The 20,178-nt window shown below is 36.9% G+C and overlaps 1 protein-coding gene across 1 annotated transcript in view; it reads right to left on the reverse strand.

Annotated features, from left to right (window-relative positions):
- Positions 1-2,423: 2,423 nt before the first annotated feature.
- The window catches only part of bach2a (BTB and CNC homology 1, basic leucine zipper transcription factor 2a), a 69,145-nt gene continuing 51,390 nt past the window's right edge, over positions 2,424-20,178 (reverse strand). The window contains exons 3-5 of the mRNA XM_067613873.1: positions 18,241-19,668; positions 8,963-9,169; positions 2,424-7,762 (exon numbers count right to left, since the gene is read on the reverse strand). Of these exons, the coding sequence (XP_067469974.1) occupies positions 7,340-7,762; positions 8,963-9,169; positions 18,241-19,668 (2,058 nt within the window). The 3' untranslated portion in view covers positions 2,424-7,339. The remainder of the gene's footprint in view (positions 7,763-8,962; positions 9,170-18,240; positions 19,669-20,178) is intronic.

The raw sequence follows: 20,178 nt of genomic DNA on the forward strand, positions 1-20,178 counted from the left end.
TTAGAACGCATACATGTGGGCACTAACACGAAAGGATTGTATCTTTTTAAAAATGTGGACATCTTTCCTTGTGTTGGCTGTATTTTTTAGAAACAGCACTGTGGATTATGAAGCAAATTCCTCAGAGGATCTGTTTGCTTCTCTAACATGGACTGTATAAGCTTAAAATACATTTTTCTAAGTCAAAGACTTGATTATAATCTGTCTGAATCTGTGTATAGTCATTTACATACAGTCATTTCATGAAAAATTATGAAAATTTCTATTATATTCAGATTAAATGCTTATTAACAAAACAGCAAATGTTTTGTCAACAGATATTTAATCTCAATCCACACAACACCACACTAGAATTCTCATGCTTTTTATTTTATTTCTCAACAAAAATTGCCTAGACAAAATGTTGTTTTTTTTCTTCTTTAAAACCTTTTTCATATCAAATAAACAAAACATGACATGTTGCACAATATTTACAAAAAAATCAAAACTAAACACAGGTCATTTGAACATTCAGAGATATAAAATGAAAGTAAAAATGCTGAATCTGCATATAACAGTCATGTTGCATGTACTCAAAAAAAAGGACACGTAAAAAATGGCTCACCAAAATCTACAAATACAATGATGTAACCACTGTAAAAAGTTAGAAACAACGCCACAGAAACTGTCTACATGTCTATCATACAGTCCTTACCCATATGAAGAGGTATGCTGAATCATCCAGGTAGATAAGTGTCAAGAGTCAGTTCAACTGAGGTGTAAATAAACCTCAAAAGTCATAATCTGAGATTCAAGCGAAGCTGGATTACAGCTGCAGTGGCCCCCGATTTACGCCTATTGTAAACAGATCGCTTTAATAACTACTCCCTTTAGTCTGCCACCATGTACTGTAATTACCAATGAAGGCCTTTGATTTCAAAATGCTAACTTCCATATAGGAAAGAGCTCTTTCCTGATAACCACTGTGCAATATTTAAACATTGAATTGTTGTTCCTAGATTAGTGCTGCATTCAGAGATGTTGGAAAGTTGGAAACTCTGAAATCCTATGAAGAGAAATGTGATGTTACAGCCATTTGAGTATCAAAGTAGGATCATGTCAGTAATCTGATGTCATATTTATATGGCAGCATACAGTGGAAACAAAGTGGTTCTCAACCAGAGACCCAAGAGTCTGCAGGTTTTTGCTTTAATCTAATGATGAACAGACCTTCAGCACAGAGAGACAATCACCTGCAGTGTTTGAAAACATGCAGAGTCTTGGTGCCCCATGCTACATGGATTACTGTCAAAAACACAGTATGATATTTTTCTAAAAATGCACGTCAAGGGCCATACAAGTGGTTCTTGCAGTACTTACATTATTGCTGCGAACCATTTTCCATATACACTCCTGGGTTTTTGAATGCTGTCCAGGCAGCTATCGTATTTGATTTTTTCTGGTACAATCTGATAATCAATTTGCAGAGACTGGAAACTTGCTTGGATTAGCTAATCCATCAGAGTGAACATCACGTCTGCTTTTACTGTTGTCAAATTTTTGCTTTTGTGGCATGGTGATGCAGCTGTAAGTGCAGATTGATTTGAAAAGTCTGCATTGCATTACTACACGCCAATAATGTAACTCTGACAACATTAAAAGCATGTGATGGATTAACTAAATCAAGCAAGTTTTAATGTCTCCACAAGTAGATTGTAACCCCATGTTGAAACCAATTCAGAACATATTCTACAGTCTACAGTGTGTTTTGAAGAATGGTTAGCAGCACATAGTATATGTAATATGAAGTAAATGGGTAAAAAAAAAAAAGAGAATAAACACTGGTATTGTTCTTTAAATGCATATTAGCATTTTTAACCTCACAGCTATCAAACAATATGATAAATTGTTTTGAATTCAAACTTCCACTTGTGTTACGGATGTTCTATGCTAACTAATACAATGCTGCTAGATACTGATACAGTACAGTTGCTGTTGCATGTACAGTATATGGAAGAGGACGAGTGCCACATGGAAAAAAGGGCCAAAATGAAAAAAGTGAGTATTCTTAAGAATTTTATATGTTTTGGTCTGATCTTATTCCAATTCGAGGAAAATAAAATAACTAAAGAAAACTGTGCAGCGTTCATGTTGCTCCCTGACCTCTGCTGGACTTGGATCAACTTGAAATAACAGATTTTTCACATCTCTGATTGCAGCCTTCAGTTCAACCAGTGGTAAGAGTAGTTTCTATTACATTTTAGCATGAGGAGAAAAAGGAGGGAATGGTTCTGTTTGATAACATCAGAAAGTCAAAAGGAGGTGAATCATTTCATGGCATTCATCTGTTTTATGTTCTGCAAAATGCATATATGGTGCAAAGAATTGAAAAAGAAAAAAGAAACGCAAGTTTTGCGTAGTATAGATTATTAAATGCTACAAAATGATTTGATACCTCATTTTGATGTTTATTCAAGTGTAACATCCTTCAATTTTCTTGAGCTCAAATTACAGAAAAGCAACTTATTAATTACATCGAGTAAATTGTCAGTTTTTAACAGTTGGTATTCTATTATGGTATATTCCAAGGTGATGCTAAGAAAAAAAGCATCTGGCTTTTCTATATGGAGATCCAAAGTGGTCAATACTGAATAAATAAGATGCTATGTAACAAATAATCAAATTAAAAAATATATAATGTAGCCACAAAATTGTGAAAGAATCAATACATTTTTAAAACTTTTTATTATTATTATTAGGAAATGTTAATTTTTATTTCATTCCAGGAATTATAATTTCTTTTTGTTTTTTTCCAAAGCCAGTTTTTATTTCACACCATTTTCATAAAAATGGAGTAATTATTTCATAATTTCATTACATATTTTGCCAGTATTTATTGAAATGATTATTTATTTATTTAGTTACTATTGAACATTTTGTGTCTCCATATTTCCAAAGGGGTCATGAGAAGAAGCTTGGTGAACAGTGAAACAAAAAGTCAGAAGAGGAGTTGTACTGTTTGTCTGTCCCTCTTGAGACTTTATCTGAGACAAATACCGCACATTGTCAGAAGGGGCCACATCCATGTCTTGAGAAACTTGAGAAACTGTTGCAACTTTTGCAGTTTCTTCATGCTGCAGTGTTGTTTCTAATTAATAAAATCCCTTGTTCCCTTATTGGATAGTTTGGCCTCTGTAACCTCTAAGGCAAGAAATTGTAGCTGCACTTGTCAGATGCTTATTTTTCTCACAAATTCATCAACACTTTTAAGTTATGTAAAAAAAAACAAAAAACTTTTCTATTCAACTTAAGTCTCAGCTCTTAATTTATATCTTTACAAAAAAAAGAATAGGTAATACACAAAATTGTAAACATACACCCCTTTAAGTTAAAATATTACAACTTAAGTTAAGTACATGTGTGACTTGTAAATAAAGGCTTATTTTTTCATGAAATTGTCAACAATAAAAAAATACAACCATTGACAAATCAACTATAAGAAAGAGTCGCAATTCTACATTTTACATCTATGCAATTTCCTCTAAACCTCACCCAAACCCCCAACAACAAGAGTTCAAATAAATAAATTAACAAGTTCACATTAAGGAATTTAAGTCTATGAAAACCAGCTGATCAGTGTTCTTCTGTGTATTCTGAGAAATCAGTACATCATAATGAGATTGTCATTGGTTTACAGGGTCCTGTGGTTACAGTATATCATGGGTAGTATCAGTTTATTTCCCTTTCAATACCATGGGCAGATTTGTTTAAAGCTAGTATGGTCATGTTGCCGTTATCTACTGATTCAACTGGTTTTATAAATTCAGTTAACTTCCATTAACTCCCATTATTTTAAGAATTCCTAACCAATTTCCACAAGTGCAATGATATCATGTAAATTTAATTCTTTTTAAATTCTAGTTTGCTCTTACTTTTCTAAATGTGACTTCACTCTAATCTTGATGGCTAAAAGCTCAAATACATCCGGTGTTCAAATCCCATGAACCTGCTTCACTGTGAAGCTCCACTGTGAAGCTGAGTATTGGGCAGCAACAAGGCAGACAGCAACAGCACTCACCCCTGCCACGTGCCTCACTATCGACTTTTCAACAGCAGATGAATTTGGCATCTCCCTAACTCAATAATGCACCAGTGAGTTTGTTTGAAGCTTTGAACTTCATACCGTGCACTATTAAGGATACTGATTTGTATGTGGATATTGATCATTTTGCTGTGTGTCCCCACAAAATTACATATGATATGCAAATTTGATAATGTAGGGTGTCAAACACCCAGATCCTGTACCAAATACTTTAGTAGGGCTATCTATGTACTATACAAGAACAGTGCAGCTAAATACATGATTACTGTTAGGTACAAACACTAAATTTTTACTACATATAACACAATAAATAAATGGGTCAAAAAGAGCACTTATGACTTGTTTATGCTGATGTTTAAAGGACCTTACCAGTGTTTTTTTTTTTTTACAATTTTAGCTCATTTAACATGGATCATATTTACTTTACTATAATACTGTCCATTTTCCAAAGCATAACATTATGTTTCTTCTACCTTCCAGAGGACTATTGATTTCCATTCATTTCACTCTATAATAATGTATGATATATTTATTAACTAGCAGACTCGCTTGAAATACAAAATACATCACAGAAAATTTGTGTTCTTATTTTTGATAAGCATTTTATCCATTAATTATTTCAGTTTTGTTGTCCTAATGTGTAGACTTTTCAAGTCAACCTGGTATAACACTTTCTGGTAACACTTTACTTAACAGGTGCCGTAATTCCTTATCATTTCTAAAGAAGTTTATTGGAGAGGACTATGTTCTCTGGTACTAATTATGTAGAAATAGAGATAATGTAAAATGACTGACTTAAACCCACAGATATGAATTTGTTAAAAATGTTATTTTCTATATTTGGTGAATTGTATAATTGCCTGTAATTTACAACCACACAGAGAGATAAATAATTTACATTTTGGTTATTTTGGTACCAGTTCATTTTAATTCAACTGAACTATGTATAATTATTACAAAATGACATAGTCCTTTTCCAGGAATCTTCAAGTTTCTTGTCAGGAAATTATAAGGAAACTTAGAACCTGTAAAATAAAGCATTATCCAGTTTGACCACCATGTATGTAACTCTGACAACACCAGAAGTAGAAAGGATGTAATGGTTTGCCTAGCTCAAGCAACTTTCAACTTTCCTCATGTTGTTTTTCATACTATACAGAGATGAATGAAAACCAATGATAAACACACAGAAGCAGTATAGCAGACTTTGGAAAATGGCCAGCATTAATGTAAATGTACATTGGCATGATCCTTTAGTCTATTTGGATACCCAGTGATTGGCTTGGGACTTGAGTTAAGTGCCAACGTCACAATGTGTTTGTTCATATTCAATGCCAGGCGTCACCTCTTGGAGGTGCTGGGCAGTGCTTCAACTTTGTAATGTAGTTCTGTCTCTTAGCGCAGATTTGAAAAAAAAAAGGCAGAAGAGAAACATGTAGAAACGTCCATCTGAGTACAAGAAAAAGTAAAAGTGAAGTTTGACAAAAGAAATTTTGCATAATGAGAGTTCATGTCACCATTTCATCTAATGTAAAATTTTACAAATACACACCTTTGGTAACATTTTACTTTAAAGTCCCGTCTCACTCAACAATTACTTGGTCACTTGAAATATTAAGTCATATGCCAAAAGGAAGGCTATTTTATGTCATATCATATAGTTAATAAGGTAAGGATTAGTTCAACATTTTGGGTAATATACTTATTTTCTTTTTCCTGAGATGAGAAGATGGATATCAGTCTCATGTCTGTGTGTTAAGTCCAGAGCTGCTAGCCTAGCTTAGCATAAAGACCAAAGTTCAAAAATACACCTCCAAATTTGTGGTTTTAGTAGGAGTTACATGCTAGAACTCTTTCTTGGCTAACCAGATGCTATGATTGTGTGAAGCTTTCTGAAATCTTGTCCCATTGTTCAGACCATGAGTATGAGGAGCAAAGTTGGAAAAAAAAATCATTGATGTTAGCCTAAAAGTTGCCTCCACAGTTTACAACAGCCTGCGTTAATTATTAGAGGTAGTTAGATTTAGATGCATATTGATTACATGATAGCAGCTTCACACATATTAGCTGATATAGTTAGTTTTTTTAACTTTCCCTTTGAAAAATCTTGTATAAATATGACATCACTGATATGCAAATTAGCACACAACATCTAGCGACTTTTCAAGCTGGTTTTTAGCTACTTTTCATTGAATATAGTTGGCAACAGTGGTGTCAACAGGCCAGGAGCAAAATGGCTGCAAAGCCACCATTGCTAGAAGTTACATCTGAATAAAATTCAGTATTAACACTAATACAATCAATATAGCTGGTGTGACTTTTGAAGGCTAGCAGTGGGGGTAACCATCTTAGAGTAATGTGCAATGGGAGACTTTTCTGTTATTCCAATTCTGCCAACATTGCAAGAATGCAATATTATAACAGTGATGTTGCCAGGTTTGAGACAAAATCAGAGCCTGGACCAACTGCATCTGGTAGCATGCACTATAGACATGCTGAGAAGATGGATAAACCTTTCTCAAGAAATACTAGTTGCAGCAATCTCTCTTAAATTTAAATTGTGACATTTCTATTCATGTATGGGTTAACCAAACAAGATAGATTGTGTCTACAAGTCTGCCAAGTCTGCTTGTTGACAGGGATGTTTCACTTTGGACAGAGCCAGGCTAGCTGTTTCTTCCTGCTGCCACTCTTTATGCTAAACTAAGCTAAGCTAAACAGTTTCTGACTGCATCTCTGAACACACAGACATGAGATTATCAATCTTCTCATCTCACTCTGGGAAAGAAAGCAAAACCCATAATGTTGCACTTTTCCCTTAAGTAAACCAGAGGTGACAGATTCTCAATATTAAAACTGACTTGGAGATCAAATATGAATAATTTACTTCAAACCACTCATATGTACTGAAGTAATTATCAAGATTTGACAGGACTGTAAAGTAAAGTGCATGTACATGTTAACAGGGACATTAGGCTACTGAACATTCTGAGAAATTCCTGAGTTTAACCTCCCATGATGCACGAGGAGGGAGGGAAGCTGACAGGAAGAAAAAGTCAGGATGAGACAGAGAAAGAGAGAGAGAGAAAGAGAAAGCTGCCAGTGCTTTTGTTTTATCACCTGTCCAAAAATACCTATTGAACAGTATTGCTGAGAAGACAGCCATGTGTCGTCCATTACAAAAAAAAGAAAAAAAAACAAACTTCAAATATCAAGGTATAGACAAGTATGAATAGACAAAAACTTTGCCACCAGACTCTAAGTACAGTCATGTCTCTTCTGTTCCTCCGTTGTGCATTTCTCAGTCATTTCCTGACAGAAATCCACTGTTACAGTGGGGCTACATACTTCCTCAGTGGATCCAAGCACCAGTGCACACTCTGGGTTCTCCTGCTCCAGACCAGACACCTCCACCCCTGACTGCCTATCCTCTAGCCCCCCCTGACTGGAACCCATCTCCGACAGACATGTAGCTTCATTTTGTTGCGGTGACGTGCCCTCATCAGAAGAAGGCGATGGCGGGTTGGATGTGAGGTCAATACTGGCAGAAACAGCGGGTGGCTGGCTGCCCTGCACCTCCCTACACACTTGCTGGGAGAGGAAGGAGAGGTTCTGCCACAGCTCAGACATACACACCTTCAGCTGGTTGCGCTCGCTCAGCAGCTTCTCCTTCTCACACACCTAAGTTAATAAGACAGAGTGTCATCAGGTCAGCATGGCAGATATACTGTACATAGGCTATACCCAGACGGTCTTCACTGTAAAAATAACAGCATTAGTCATTTGTTCAAAGGCCAAATATGATCTAGGTATGTAGGTCTGTGTTCAGACTGACATTACACAGAGTGAATGAAGCCACTGCATTGACATCATCTGTCAAAAAAGTGGAAACAGGCCCAACTTTTTGTGTGATGTATCATCATGCACCGGGGCAGCGTGATGGTCAGTCACATACATGCAACATGATTGCTGTGGTGAAAAGTAAAACGATTGTCCATAGTATATGTGCAGTTTTTGGTGACTGATGAACCTTAAACTTGTGAATCTGTTACTCAAACTGGACTTTCTGGATCATATTTCATGTCTCACTTTTACCTAAAGCAACACACTCCTACCAACATACTCTGTTGCATTTTAATTATGACTCTTGTCTCTCACAAGCAAAGGAGGAGCTAGTGTGATGTGGATGTAAAGCCTCATAACTCAGTAGGTCAGGGTAATTGGATGGGTCCACAAAGCATGTGACTTTGACATGGGAGACCACTGTTTGTTTCCTGCTTCCTTTATTTAATCAAAATCACAATCAATCCTTAACTTAGCAGTTTTAACCATAACAACAAAGGATCCCTAATCTTTGTTAGAAAGACATTAGAACAATTAACCATAGTTTTGGCTGATAACAGTCATAATCAGTTGTTTTATGATTGTCCCTGCTGATAGGGCCATCAGATCAGAAATACTACTAAGGGTTGTTTACAAAGGCAATGAAAAGTGACATATTTTGTTGATGAATTTGGACTTTCCCTGAGAGTCAAAAGCCAGGACTTGCCTGTTCTGAATGCTCCATTTGCAAAGTTACCTCCACTTTCCCGTTGAACTGATGCTAGATTGTTCACATCTGGTAAGTAAGTAAGTAAGTAAGTAACATCTGTTGCGTAGCCTTTGTTACTAAGGTTACGCAACATCTGTTGCGTAGCCTTTGTTACTAAGGTTGTTCCGTGGGCTGTCTGCGTTGACCACTTACATATTTCAGGTTACATTACTTTTATATTTGATCTGCTTCAAATTGTCATATACATTTGCTGGTATGTTTTACTGGAACGATAAGTGTGTGTGTGTGAGTGTGCTTGTCCATGGTGTGTGGTTGTTACTCGATCGTACCAGTTTGCGGATCTCGCCCTCAAGATTCTGGATGCAGTCCAGTTTCCTCTTGCGACAGCGCTGGGCAGCGATGCGGTTTTTGCTGCGGCGGCGGATGTCGTGGATGAACTCCAGCTGCTCCGAGGTCAGCTTGTGCATCTTGATGAGGATCTGGAAGTCATTGCGTGGTAGGTTGGTGATCTGGTCCACAGGGAAGGGCAGCTTCACCTAAAAGCACAGCAGGGTTTTACTTCATGTTATGGCATTATTTGTCCACCAAAGCAAATTCACTTTCAGTACCAGCTTTTTCTGGAGCTTCCAACTGCATCTCATTAGTCTTCATCAATGGGTGAAGTTTGCTCAGTTGTCATGGAGACAAATTTCGTGTCATCATCATGTGATCGAAATATGGATCTTTGGTGCCATGATAACAGATGATGGTATATTGTGGTGGCTCCATGACTAGCAAGCAAACTGTTGACAAAGACTGTGAGATATCTTTGAAAGCCCCTCTCAAAGCAAATTAGTGAACCTTGAGTTCCGATTATTTTGTCAAAATACAAAATAAATAAACAACATACTAAATAAACATTCATCCTCAGAAAAACATGAAATAGTTCAAATTAGTTCTTTCTCAACTAGCTACAACATTAAAATGCTGCTGACTCAGTATTCCATCATAAATAAATAATAAAATAATATAGAATGTGTACAATGTAATGTCTTTTTACTTATGATACAGTACTTTAAGTACATTTTGCTGATAATACTTATGTATATTTATGTGTGGGAAAATTTGAATGCAGGACATTTACTTAATAAGAAAGAAATAGAGAGTGTGCTGAATCTAAAAAAGAAAGGACATTAATTTAAATGATTTTCACACCTTCATTGTCTACAACAAAATTCATAAATCACTGACAGCACATGCTCTGTATGATACTGGAAAAATCTGTACAAATACTAATTTAGTTGCAAATTTGTCTTGGTTTTTGAGATAATCTTGTTTTTTTTTTAGATAAAGTTAGCAAACTTTAACACTAAATTAACATTTGCATCGTTAATCATCTGTTCACCAGAATATCTCAGGCGATTGTTGAACCATTTCAAGGAAAACTTTAAATCATCACAGTAAATTTGTAAAATACAAAAGAAAATTAATCTTACTTTTCACTTCTACATCACACAGCTCATACAATCTGTTTTCCTTCTGAATATTTTTGAATCTGTCGACCTTATTGGCCAGAGGAAGAACAGCAGTTCTCAACTAAGAAACTAAAGATCTTTGGCTTTTAAGTATGTTAAATATGCAATACAATATGTCCTTAATTTTGGTTTTGAAAATATATTTTTAAACCATTTTTCTTTGAACTTGATTAAAATCTTGCAAGTCATAGAGTTAACAGTTCAACATAAATGATTCCTGCGGATATAGAGCAAAGCAGACTCCTAAGAGAGTGTAAGTAAAGCTCTTTAGCCCATGGAGATAAACTATATCGAAAACTATCAAGTCCAAGCAAATCTACAGTATGAACACCCCAAAATACAGCTCTATAATGAAAAAATTGTGCAATTTTAGATTTTTTAAAGTCCCATATCTCTTTGGGGCTTTTAAAGAATCTCTGCATAGATAGGTAGATTCATAGTTGCATATGTGTATGAATGTATGTATGTGTATGAACAGTATTGCCAACAGGACTTGTACTATTACCACCACTGTACTGCTATAACATCAGTAGTGTCCAATAATAGTCATATTAGTTTGAAGTTGCTAAATGGGTGAAATGTGGTGTAGTATCCACTAGGTGTCACTATAAAGCTGCATATGGAGTCCAGCAGCTCTGACACAAAGAAAAAAACAGGATGAGCTATTTGTGTCACATTTAGTTCAGTGTTCTCCTTTTTCTTTGATATATGTTTCACATATGTTTTTACTTTTTTACTTATGTACTTCTTTCTTTCTTTCTTTTTTTCTTTCTTTCTTTCTTTATTTGGGTTATGTATTAAGCTACTTTGCATGTGTTTTTTTTCTTGTTTATGCTTTCACCTATGTATACATTTCTTTCTTTCTTTGGGTATTCATTTATTTAATCATTCACTCTAGTATCTAGTTAATACTTTGTTAAAATGTCTTTGAATCTTTCTTTTATCAATTAATATACAGTTGTCTTATCAACGTATTCATTTATCCATCTATTGATTTGCCTATTTATGTGATCACCAAAAGCAGAATATCTGTTTTTCAAACATCACTCATTTTATCCATTAAAGCACTGAATGTTGAATACTGTACACTATATGTTGCTTTGTTCCCCCCGTGATATATTGCAGCAGTGGAGGCTACATCAGCAGTCCATGCTGTACAACGATGACATCATTCGCTTCTCTGACAACAGAGGGAAGGGAAAAGAGAGCTGAGTGTGTGTGTGTGAGTGTGTGTGTGTGTGTGTATGGTGTGTTAGATGCCGTCTGTCCTTTACTCTATAGATGTCTATATATAGCTCCATGACTCTCAGCAGTCACATAATAAGGTTGGAATGACAAAGTGAGCTTTGGATGTTTCATAAATCCCCTCACCAGTCTCTCTCTCTCTGGTGTTCTGCTTTCCATTTTTAACTCTGTGGGTTTCCTTTGAGACACTCTTCACTTGCTTTACTTTGTTTAAAGTGCTCAACATCTGCAATGTCATAAATAAAAAGAAAAAATAATAATTGTACAAAATGTACAAGAAAAAACATGGACATGCAGAAAACCCAAACAGAAGAAGATTGGCACCACATGATGTGTGTATTTGAGTTCTGAAATTATGTCAACGTGACTTTTAATTAATTATTAATATTTTTTATTATCGCAAGAAAGAAAAATGGTCTCAAGGGATATATCAGAAATGCTCCTTTAGTCTGAAAGCCTCTGAGTGGTGTACATGTGTGATTGACGGAGAGACAATGTAAACAAACTTGTGCTAGTAACTGTAGCTTACAAGCATAAGACAAAATGCACCGTTTTGTTAGCAGTGGCAATGAAGATTAAGGCACCATTAAACATCTAAACTGACTGATGTTAAATTTACAGGTAAGTTTTTAATCCATTCAAAGTGATACAGCTGATTCATAATCCTGGTATATAGTGCATGATGCTGCCTTAGACAGTAAATGGATCTTAGCCATCATTAATGTTATCTATGTGTTATCTAATGTTATCTTTTCCTGTCTTAACAAGTCAAAATGTCTGCTGTAAAAAAGGTCTATTAGTGATCTAGCCTGTAAACTGTTGTTAGGGCAAACTTGGATTGGAAGCTCTGTAGTGATTTTTCAGTCAGCCAATGTCGCTGACAGCCAATAATAAAACAGTGAAATTACAGCTTTATGTAAATATACTTTAAAATTAAATGATTTGATTGGCTGTATGCAAAGAAGTTCATCATCTACATAGACAGGGAATCAAAAGCATTACGACACAGCATCAAGAAAACAAATTTCATACATTTCTCATTTTTGGCTAGTGAGGCTATCCCTACTGACCTAGTGACCACAAGGGCTTAAAGGATAGGTTCACACATTTTTCAAGTCAGTCTTAAAACAACAGTCAAATGTCCATATGAACAGTGAGAGAGCTTTTCCTCGCTGTAATCATTCCTCCTGTTCATACTGGATATTAAAAGATCCTTCAAATGTGCTTTCAATGTAAGTGATGGAGGCCAAAATCCACCGTGTGTCCACAGTTATTTAGTGTAAATATGCATTTAAAAGTTGATGTGCAGCTTATATGAGGCTGACAGTGCTTCCCTGTTGAGCTGCAGTGGAAGTATAAGTAAGTAAGTAATTTTATTTATATAGCACCTTTCAAGAGCAGAGATGTCACAAAGTGATTGACAGAGGAGGTAAAGCAAAAAGTGTGCATACTCTGAGTAGAGCTGTTACTGTTGAATGCAACCAGCGGAAGCCAGACTGAAACTTATCAAAGATATTATGCTCATCTATTGTAGTTGTGAGCTGCTTAGCAACCACTTTTTCTAAAAGTTTGGCTGCAAAGGATAACTTAGAGATGAGCCTGTAATTTTCTTGTTAGTATATATACTTATATGCTTGCTTGTAGTATGCTTAGTCAGTAGTTTTTATGGTAACAAAAAGAGGGACTTTGGCACTAAAAAAGACTGTAACATTGAAAGATATCTACTTGGTTTGACTCATTTGGATGCTGAAGCTTCATATTAGCTTCAGATAAACTTTTCAATACATTTTGGCACAGAAGGAGGACTGTGGATTTTGTCACTTCCATTGTAAGTGCATTATGAAGGGATCTTCTAATGCTCAGTATGAACAGGAGGAATGATTACAGCAAGAAAACCTCACCTGACTGTTGTTTTAATACAGACTTGAAAAATTGTGAACCTATCCTTTAACCTAAGTGGTTACATGATATCATTCCAGTAAAATAGCCGTGATACATGCCAATACTTACTGCCATTAGGAAATTTTATATCTTTTATATCATATTGTTTATTTCTAGTGTCAATGAGTAATATTAACCAAAAGAAACCAGGGGCCTGGCTCATGAAACAGGATTAATTATAACCTTGGGGTTATCTCAGTTCTGTTGCCATGGTCAATAACCTGCAAGAAACAGTTTTTTTTCAGGCTTATGGATGAAACATATGAAAAAAACACACCTCCTCAACAATTCACTGTAAGGAAAATTTGAGTCAGCACTCCTGCAGGATCCCAGTATGGACAAACAATACTGCTGCCCCCCATATTACAGAGACAAGAACTAAGGGAGCACAGAGTGGCATCTTTACAAACCCATACTTTGCTTTTCATGTCACACTGAAAATATAGTAAATGTTTACACTATAACCAGCATCCCAGGCCTTAAACAAACACATAGGCAGGTTATACTAGTGTCCATCATAAAAATATTGACACTTTTATGCCTTTTTCCTGCTGCAATGACCACAGTTCTCATCAGGGATCAACAGTCTTATCTAACTGCATATTAAATAAACTGCTCTGGATCTGTTGATGTTTCATGATGTGGCTGTTTGTTACAAACCCCACTTCTTTCATGCGTGTGCATTAGAGCTGGATGGGAAAAGAGCAGGGTTAACAGAGGTGGTGGCTGGTAACCAGCATTGTTAGATAAATTACATTGGATCACCAGTGGTGAATTTAGTGAAGCCTGACTTAGTGAGACAAGGCCCTGGTCTCTGTATTTAAAGAGGATTTTTATTTGATTACTCATTTAATTGTTAAATAACCTGTAGAATACTTGATCAACAAAATAATCAAGAATTAACCCAAAAATCAACTATGAGAAGTCATGTAAATACATATTACTACTTAAACAATACTTCAATAAGGAGGAAAAAAAGCAAAACTGCTGAATGCAAAGAGGGACAGAAAAGGGAGTCTTGGTGAGCTGGCCTAATTGGAAAGGCCAGTTCTGGGGTCAGAAGTAGCAGATGGTGGAGAAAACATGGACAGGACTCCTTCCACCTGCCTACAGGGCACCCTAGGGTGTGTGTGTGTGTCCGCTCTATGGGTAAGACAACTGGGTCAGGGCAAAGAAGTGGGACAGACCACACACACACACACACAAACAAACACACACACAGGAGTATATATGATGTAGGTGTGTACAAGCACACACATACCTAAAAATTAAAACAACTAAGTATGAATATACAAAACTCTATTTTACAAGCTACACGTTTCCCAAAGTGCTTAGGTGGGTAACAATGTAACATTAGTATAACTTTGTGTCTTAGCAGTGATTCTTTTTCAGATATTGTTGACATTAATAGTGTCATCATTGTCAGCTGCCTTCGTAGATATTCAGACTGCTTACAAAACAGTGTCAGAAATCAAATAGCTCCACTAAATGATGACATTTAAGCCGTTAAACTTGTGCTTTTATTGAAAACAAGTAGTTGAGTTGGGAAAATATCTAAAAGAAAGAAAATAATATAATAATAATAGTCCTAACACTTTGTGATCACAACCTAGAAATTGAAAGAAGTGGAATTCTGAAAGGTTGTTTTTGACTTTGTCTTTCAACAACTAATTTCAAGGCAGAGGAATGAAAATATGGAATGGATTGCCATCACAAACACACTTATTTACATACACTATGTCTTACTACTTAAGACATAGTGTTGGGTACCGGTTGTCATTATTGTTTTTCATCATTATTATTAATTTTTATTGGTGTTGACTCATTGTACTTTTTTCCCCTTTTCTTTTGCCTCAAATTTTATCACACTATTGTTTTGCATTATGATGTAATGTTTACTTGTGTGGAACCTAGGAAGAATAGTTGCTACCTTGGTAGTGGCTAATGGGGATCCAAAATAAATAAATACATTAATCAATTAATTAGTTAAACGCACAAAATGTAATTTCTGCCAGTGGGGGTCGCTCAATCAAAACAATAACAAAAGACGGAGTGTGATGACGGTGTGAAGTAGCATGGGATCATGGGAGTCGTTGTCTTCATTGTTAAACTATCAACTACCATCTATCTATCTATCTATCTATCTATCTAGGCTATAGCCAATAAACATGTTTTTGTAGAGATGCAGTAGGGGCAGATAATATATTTGGTACAGGCATTCATGTTCCCCAGACAATGAAGCCTATTGTCTTAGATATAACAATAAAAGTGAAAAACAAGTTGTTTTCTGGTTTTGGTTTAATTTCTATTCAAATAAACAATTTGAAGATGAAAATGGGAAAAGCACATAGATTTCAATTTTTCTAATTTACACACAAAAAAAAGGAAAAACTAAATAATGTGTTGTGTATTTGTTTATCTTGTTATCAAACAAGTTGAAGACAGCTTTGGACAGAGGATAAAGGGACCCAGGTCACTATACCTGATTGTCTTTGTAGTAAATTAATTGGATTGTTAGCCAATATATTATATTACAAAGAGGCTGACTGGTAGCTTAAAAAGCAGAATGACTTCAGTCAGCCTAGTGAGCACACAAAAAATTTTGGATTTGTGACGATAATTACATTCCAACATGAATATAAGCTGAGATGGTATCTGTAAGGTGCCAGAACATCATGGTTAATACTGTAGGTACACAGGTCTAAAAATAGTTATGCACATACACTTGTAGTTGTCATGAGAGCAGAGCCTGAAATAAATGGACTGGGTTTGTAGTTGTGACCCCTGTAAAATGGCTCTCCAAGTGTCTGGTCCAGTATGTCTATTCAGAATAGCTGACCACCTTTGGCCAACACATTCTCCAACACATTCCAGCACTTACTCATGTTCACTGACTCATCCACAGGCCAGAGGCCACCACCACTCAAATCTAATAAAGCTAATATCTTCTGTGTGTATGGGTATGTGTATGACACATAGAGAGAGAGAGAGAGAGCTCCGATATAAAACTCACCTCACATCTCATCAAATATTGCTATGTGCTAGGGCATCACCATGGCAACCATATAGCTCTTTTAACTCAAAGGAGTATGTGAGAGAAGTGTTTGCGTCATTTCTCCTGAGAGAGGACACTGTCTAAGAATAGTCCCAGCTGTAAATAACACCTATAATGTGCTTGAAAGAAATGACTGATACAAGCTACCAACACAAGAATATGTGCTTTTCAAGTTAGGGTTAAATAGAGGCCAGTTATTGCTCAGAGGTGGTTGTTATTCTTGCTGAACATAATAAACTGGTGAACTGGTGAAAATGTTGCCATCATAAGCAGTACAGAGGAGAAAAAGTGAGTGATAGAATGGGAAAATAAGTTCTAAAAAAGCATGAACAATATGCACAGTGGTCCATTTGTAGATAATTACCAAGAACACTAATATGATGTTATATGAATGTCTTTTAAGCTCTTTTGAACTGAGACTATGTGGCTCAATATGAGAAGAAATAACACAATCTTCCTTTTATGAAGGAAATGAATTTATAAGAAAATTCAATACACTCAGGGGTTTGTTGCCACAGCCTTACTTGGTCTTGTATGCGCAGCAGCTTATGGTGGCTAGTGTAAGCTTACTTAAGATCAATAACTGCTAATTAACTGACACTGAGAGATGGTTTCATCTTTAACAATGTGTTGTATTATAAATACTTGTTATATTATCCATTGTGTCAAATCTTCATCTGAAAAGTAACTAAAGCTGTCAAATAAATGTAGTGGAGTAGAAAGTACAATATTTCCCTCTGAAATGTAGGTGAATGGAAGTATAAAGTAGCATCAAATGGAAATACTCCAGTAAAGTACAGTACTTGAGTAAATGTAATTAGTTACTTTCCATAAGTAGCAATTGAAATGTTAAATTACTCTTCATTTCCCAAGGTTAAAACTACTAATGCATGAAAGATGTGGAACATTTTAAGGTTTCAATTGAGTATGAATCAGTAGATAAGAGTTGAAAATGCACAAGAAAGGAGCTGAAGAAGTATGAATAGTTGGAATTGTGGGAAAGGGGTGAAGGATGCAAAATATAGACTAAGCAATGAAAGAAGTTCAAATAGGAGTTTAAGAGCAAGGACTTAAATGAGCTTAAGTGTACTGAGATGGAGTTGAGGTTTCCTGTAATTGTCTTTGTTGGATAAAACATCAACCGAGGTCTAAGCCTTGACAAGAGTTGAACTATAAGCACTTTTATGTTATGAAATTAGGTCCATTCCTAGTTTCCTCTTAACATAGATTGACTGTTATGGGCTTTTATTTTGAAAAAACATGCCTAATTTTTCAAAATAAAAAAACAGCCATGTCCTGAGTTCCCTGTTAAGATACAGTTACCTTCTGGGGCTTTTATTTTGAAAAACTAGGTCCATCCCTAGTGTCCTGTTAACATATAGTGACCGTCGGGGGCTTTTATTTTGAAAAACAAACCTCATCCTGACCTTCTTGTTATGATAAAGTTACCATCTTGAGCTTTTATTTTGAAAATCGAAGATGACACTGTGTGTGTGTGTGTGTGTGTGTGTGTGTGTGTGTGTGTGTGTGTGTGTGTGCGTCTCTGTGTCAGTCTTATGGACCAAACCACTACTTTTACTGCAGACACTTTAACTACATCAAGCTGATAATACTTATGTACTTTTACTTAAGTAGATTTTTTCATGCAGGGCAATTACTTGTAATTGAGTGTTTTTACATTGCTGTATTGGTACTTTTATTTAAGTAAAGGATCTGAATACTTCCATCACTGGTTGTGATCAGTGTTCAACAAAAGTTACATTGTCTCACTTTAACAAACCAGAGTAGCTGAATGTACCTTAACATAAAGATCAAGCATAATAAAGAAAGTATAATAAAGCACCACACCAACCTCAGGGCCAGAGATTCTGGTGACGCTACTTTCACTGTCTCCCTCTGAGAACGAGCATGATTCATCGCTGGAGTTGCCACCACTGGCACCAAATCCCATCTCACTTTTGATCTTGGTGCAACCCTGAGAGAAGACAACCTCTCCACTGTGAGGGTTCCTCTGCTCCACCACCCCAGCCAAGCAGTGAGACAGTCCAGAGATGGAGCCCGAGTGCGGGGATAAGGAGAAGTCAAACTGTCGCAGGCTGGAAGGTGAGCTGCCACTGCCTGCGTCTTCTGGGTAAGAGAACGAGGAACGGGAGCTGGAAGTCTGAGTTCGGGGCTCAGAGGGGGAGGGAGAGTGGGCTGATGTCTTGATGGGAACAGGGCAGCTGGCACTGAGGCATGACCTGCCAGAGGAAGGAGCTTCTATCTGCATTAGGTTTGAAACTTTTTCTCTGAACTTCTCCTCCATGTAGGAATGGGGCAACATTTGTTGTTCGCCAGTTGCTGAAGAGAAAATGACACTACGTCTGTCTAGCTCCCCCTCATGTTTAGAGGAGGAGGCTTTGGACACTGGCCTTTCCATGTTCCTGCCAATGCCAGTCAGCGCTGCTGGTATAACATCTGCAATTCTGTTCTTGAGGCCCACTTGAACCAGAGATTCCCTCTTATCCCTCTGCTTATCTTTGACCAGTTCCCTGTAGTGGTTGAGGGACAGTCTGTTGGTGAGGAGCTGCTGGATGGTGGTACTGGGCACTCCACTGAGATCTAGGCCACCTCTCTGAAGGTAGGAGCGCAGGCAGGAAGAGGGTGAGCCTCTGCTTGGAGAGTGCTCAGCTGCTTCTGGAACCCCTTCTACCTCTAGCTCCATCTCCAGTACCTCCTCAGTACACAATTCTGGGTTGCATCCATTCCTGTCATCTCCTTCCTCAAACACAAAGGGTTCCTCTTTGATCCTGGAAGGAGTAAGAAGAGTTTGTGGAGCAGCACTGCTGTCTGGGAGCTGGGAACTCACTGGGATAACTGAGGTATGGTTGGCCAAAATTACATCATCATCGCCATGATGGTTTTCGCCATTGTGCTTCTCACAGATCTGGTACTGGTATTTCCTGTATTTGGGACATTGAGGAAGGTCAGAGGGAAGTGACGCAGTGCTTGCTACATGATTGGGTTGCTGCCTGCTCTCTGCAGAATCATCCAAGGATACTGCCTCAGAAAAGACTGTGTCATCGGCCGTGATGTGATCACCATATTCCACCTTGCTGTTAATGGCATGTTGGCTGTCATTCTGTAGCTGGACTTGAAGGAACCGGAAGCAAGAGTCCTCCAAATTGTGAACACCCAGGAAGTCAGCACACAGGATGACCTCATGGATGTTGTCCTGACTTAAAATCAGCTTGGCTGTGTAGGCAAACTGGAGAAGTGGAGCAAAACCCTTAGCCGTCACCTATGGAAGAGGGAGTACAAATTTCAGTAAATAATATTTAAGAATGTATTACTTGTCAGTACCTTAAGCATACACTTAAAATTAATACATAGTGAGATTCTGACTTTTCCCACATGTAAACAGCAGCTTTAAATATCAACAGGTGCAATGATCTTAACATCAGTGATGTGCACAATGTAAAAAAAAAAAGACTCAACCTTTCTGTTTTATGGCTGCTCACACAGATCAGGGCAATGATGTCAAATGATGTCAGCCACTTTCAAATTTTCCTGGAAAACAATCTGCTACAAATTGAACCCTAACCCTGGTGAACCCATTACAGTTAATATTTACAAAACACCCATGATGCCTGACAACACTTTATCATGCTTATCTTGTGTAGTTGAACCAATCCTCACTTCTCCCCACACAGTGTAGCCAAGACTTGATGAACGTGTTCAGGAATAGGGCCAGCAGTTAGGAAGCTGAAACTTACAGTGCAATGCTTTTGTCCTGTATACCTGAAAACAC

Source organism: Thunnus thynnus, chromosome 16 (genome assembly GCF_963924715.1).
Source record: "Thunnus thynnus chromosome 16, fThuThy2.1, whole genome shotgun sequence".
NCBI classification, from domain to species: domain Eukaryota; kingdom Metazoa; phylum Chordata; class Actinopteri; order Scombriformes; family Scombridae; genus Thunnus; species Thunnus thynnus.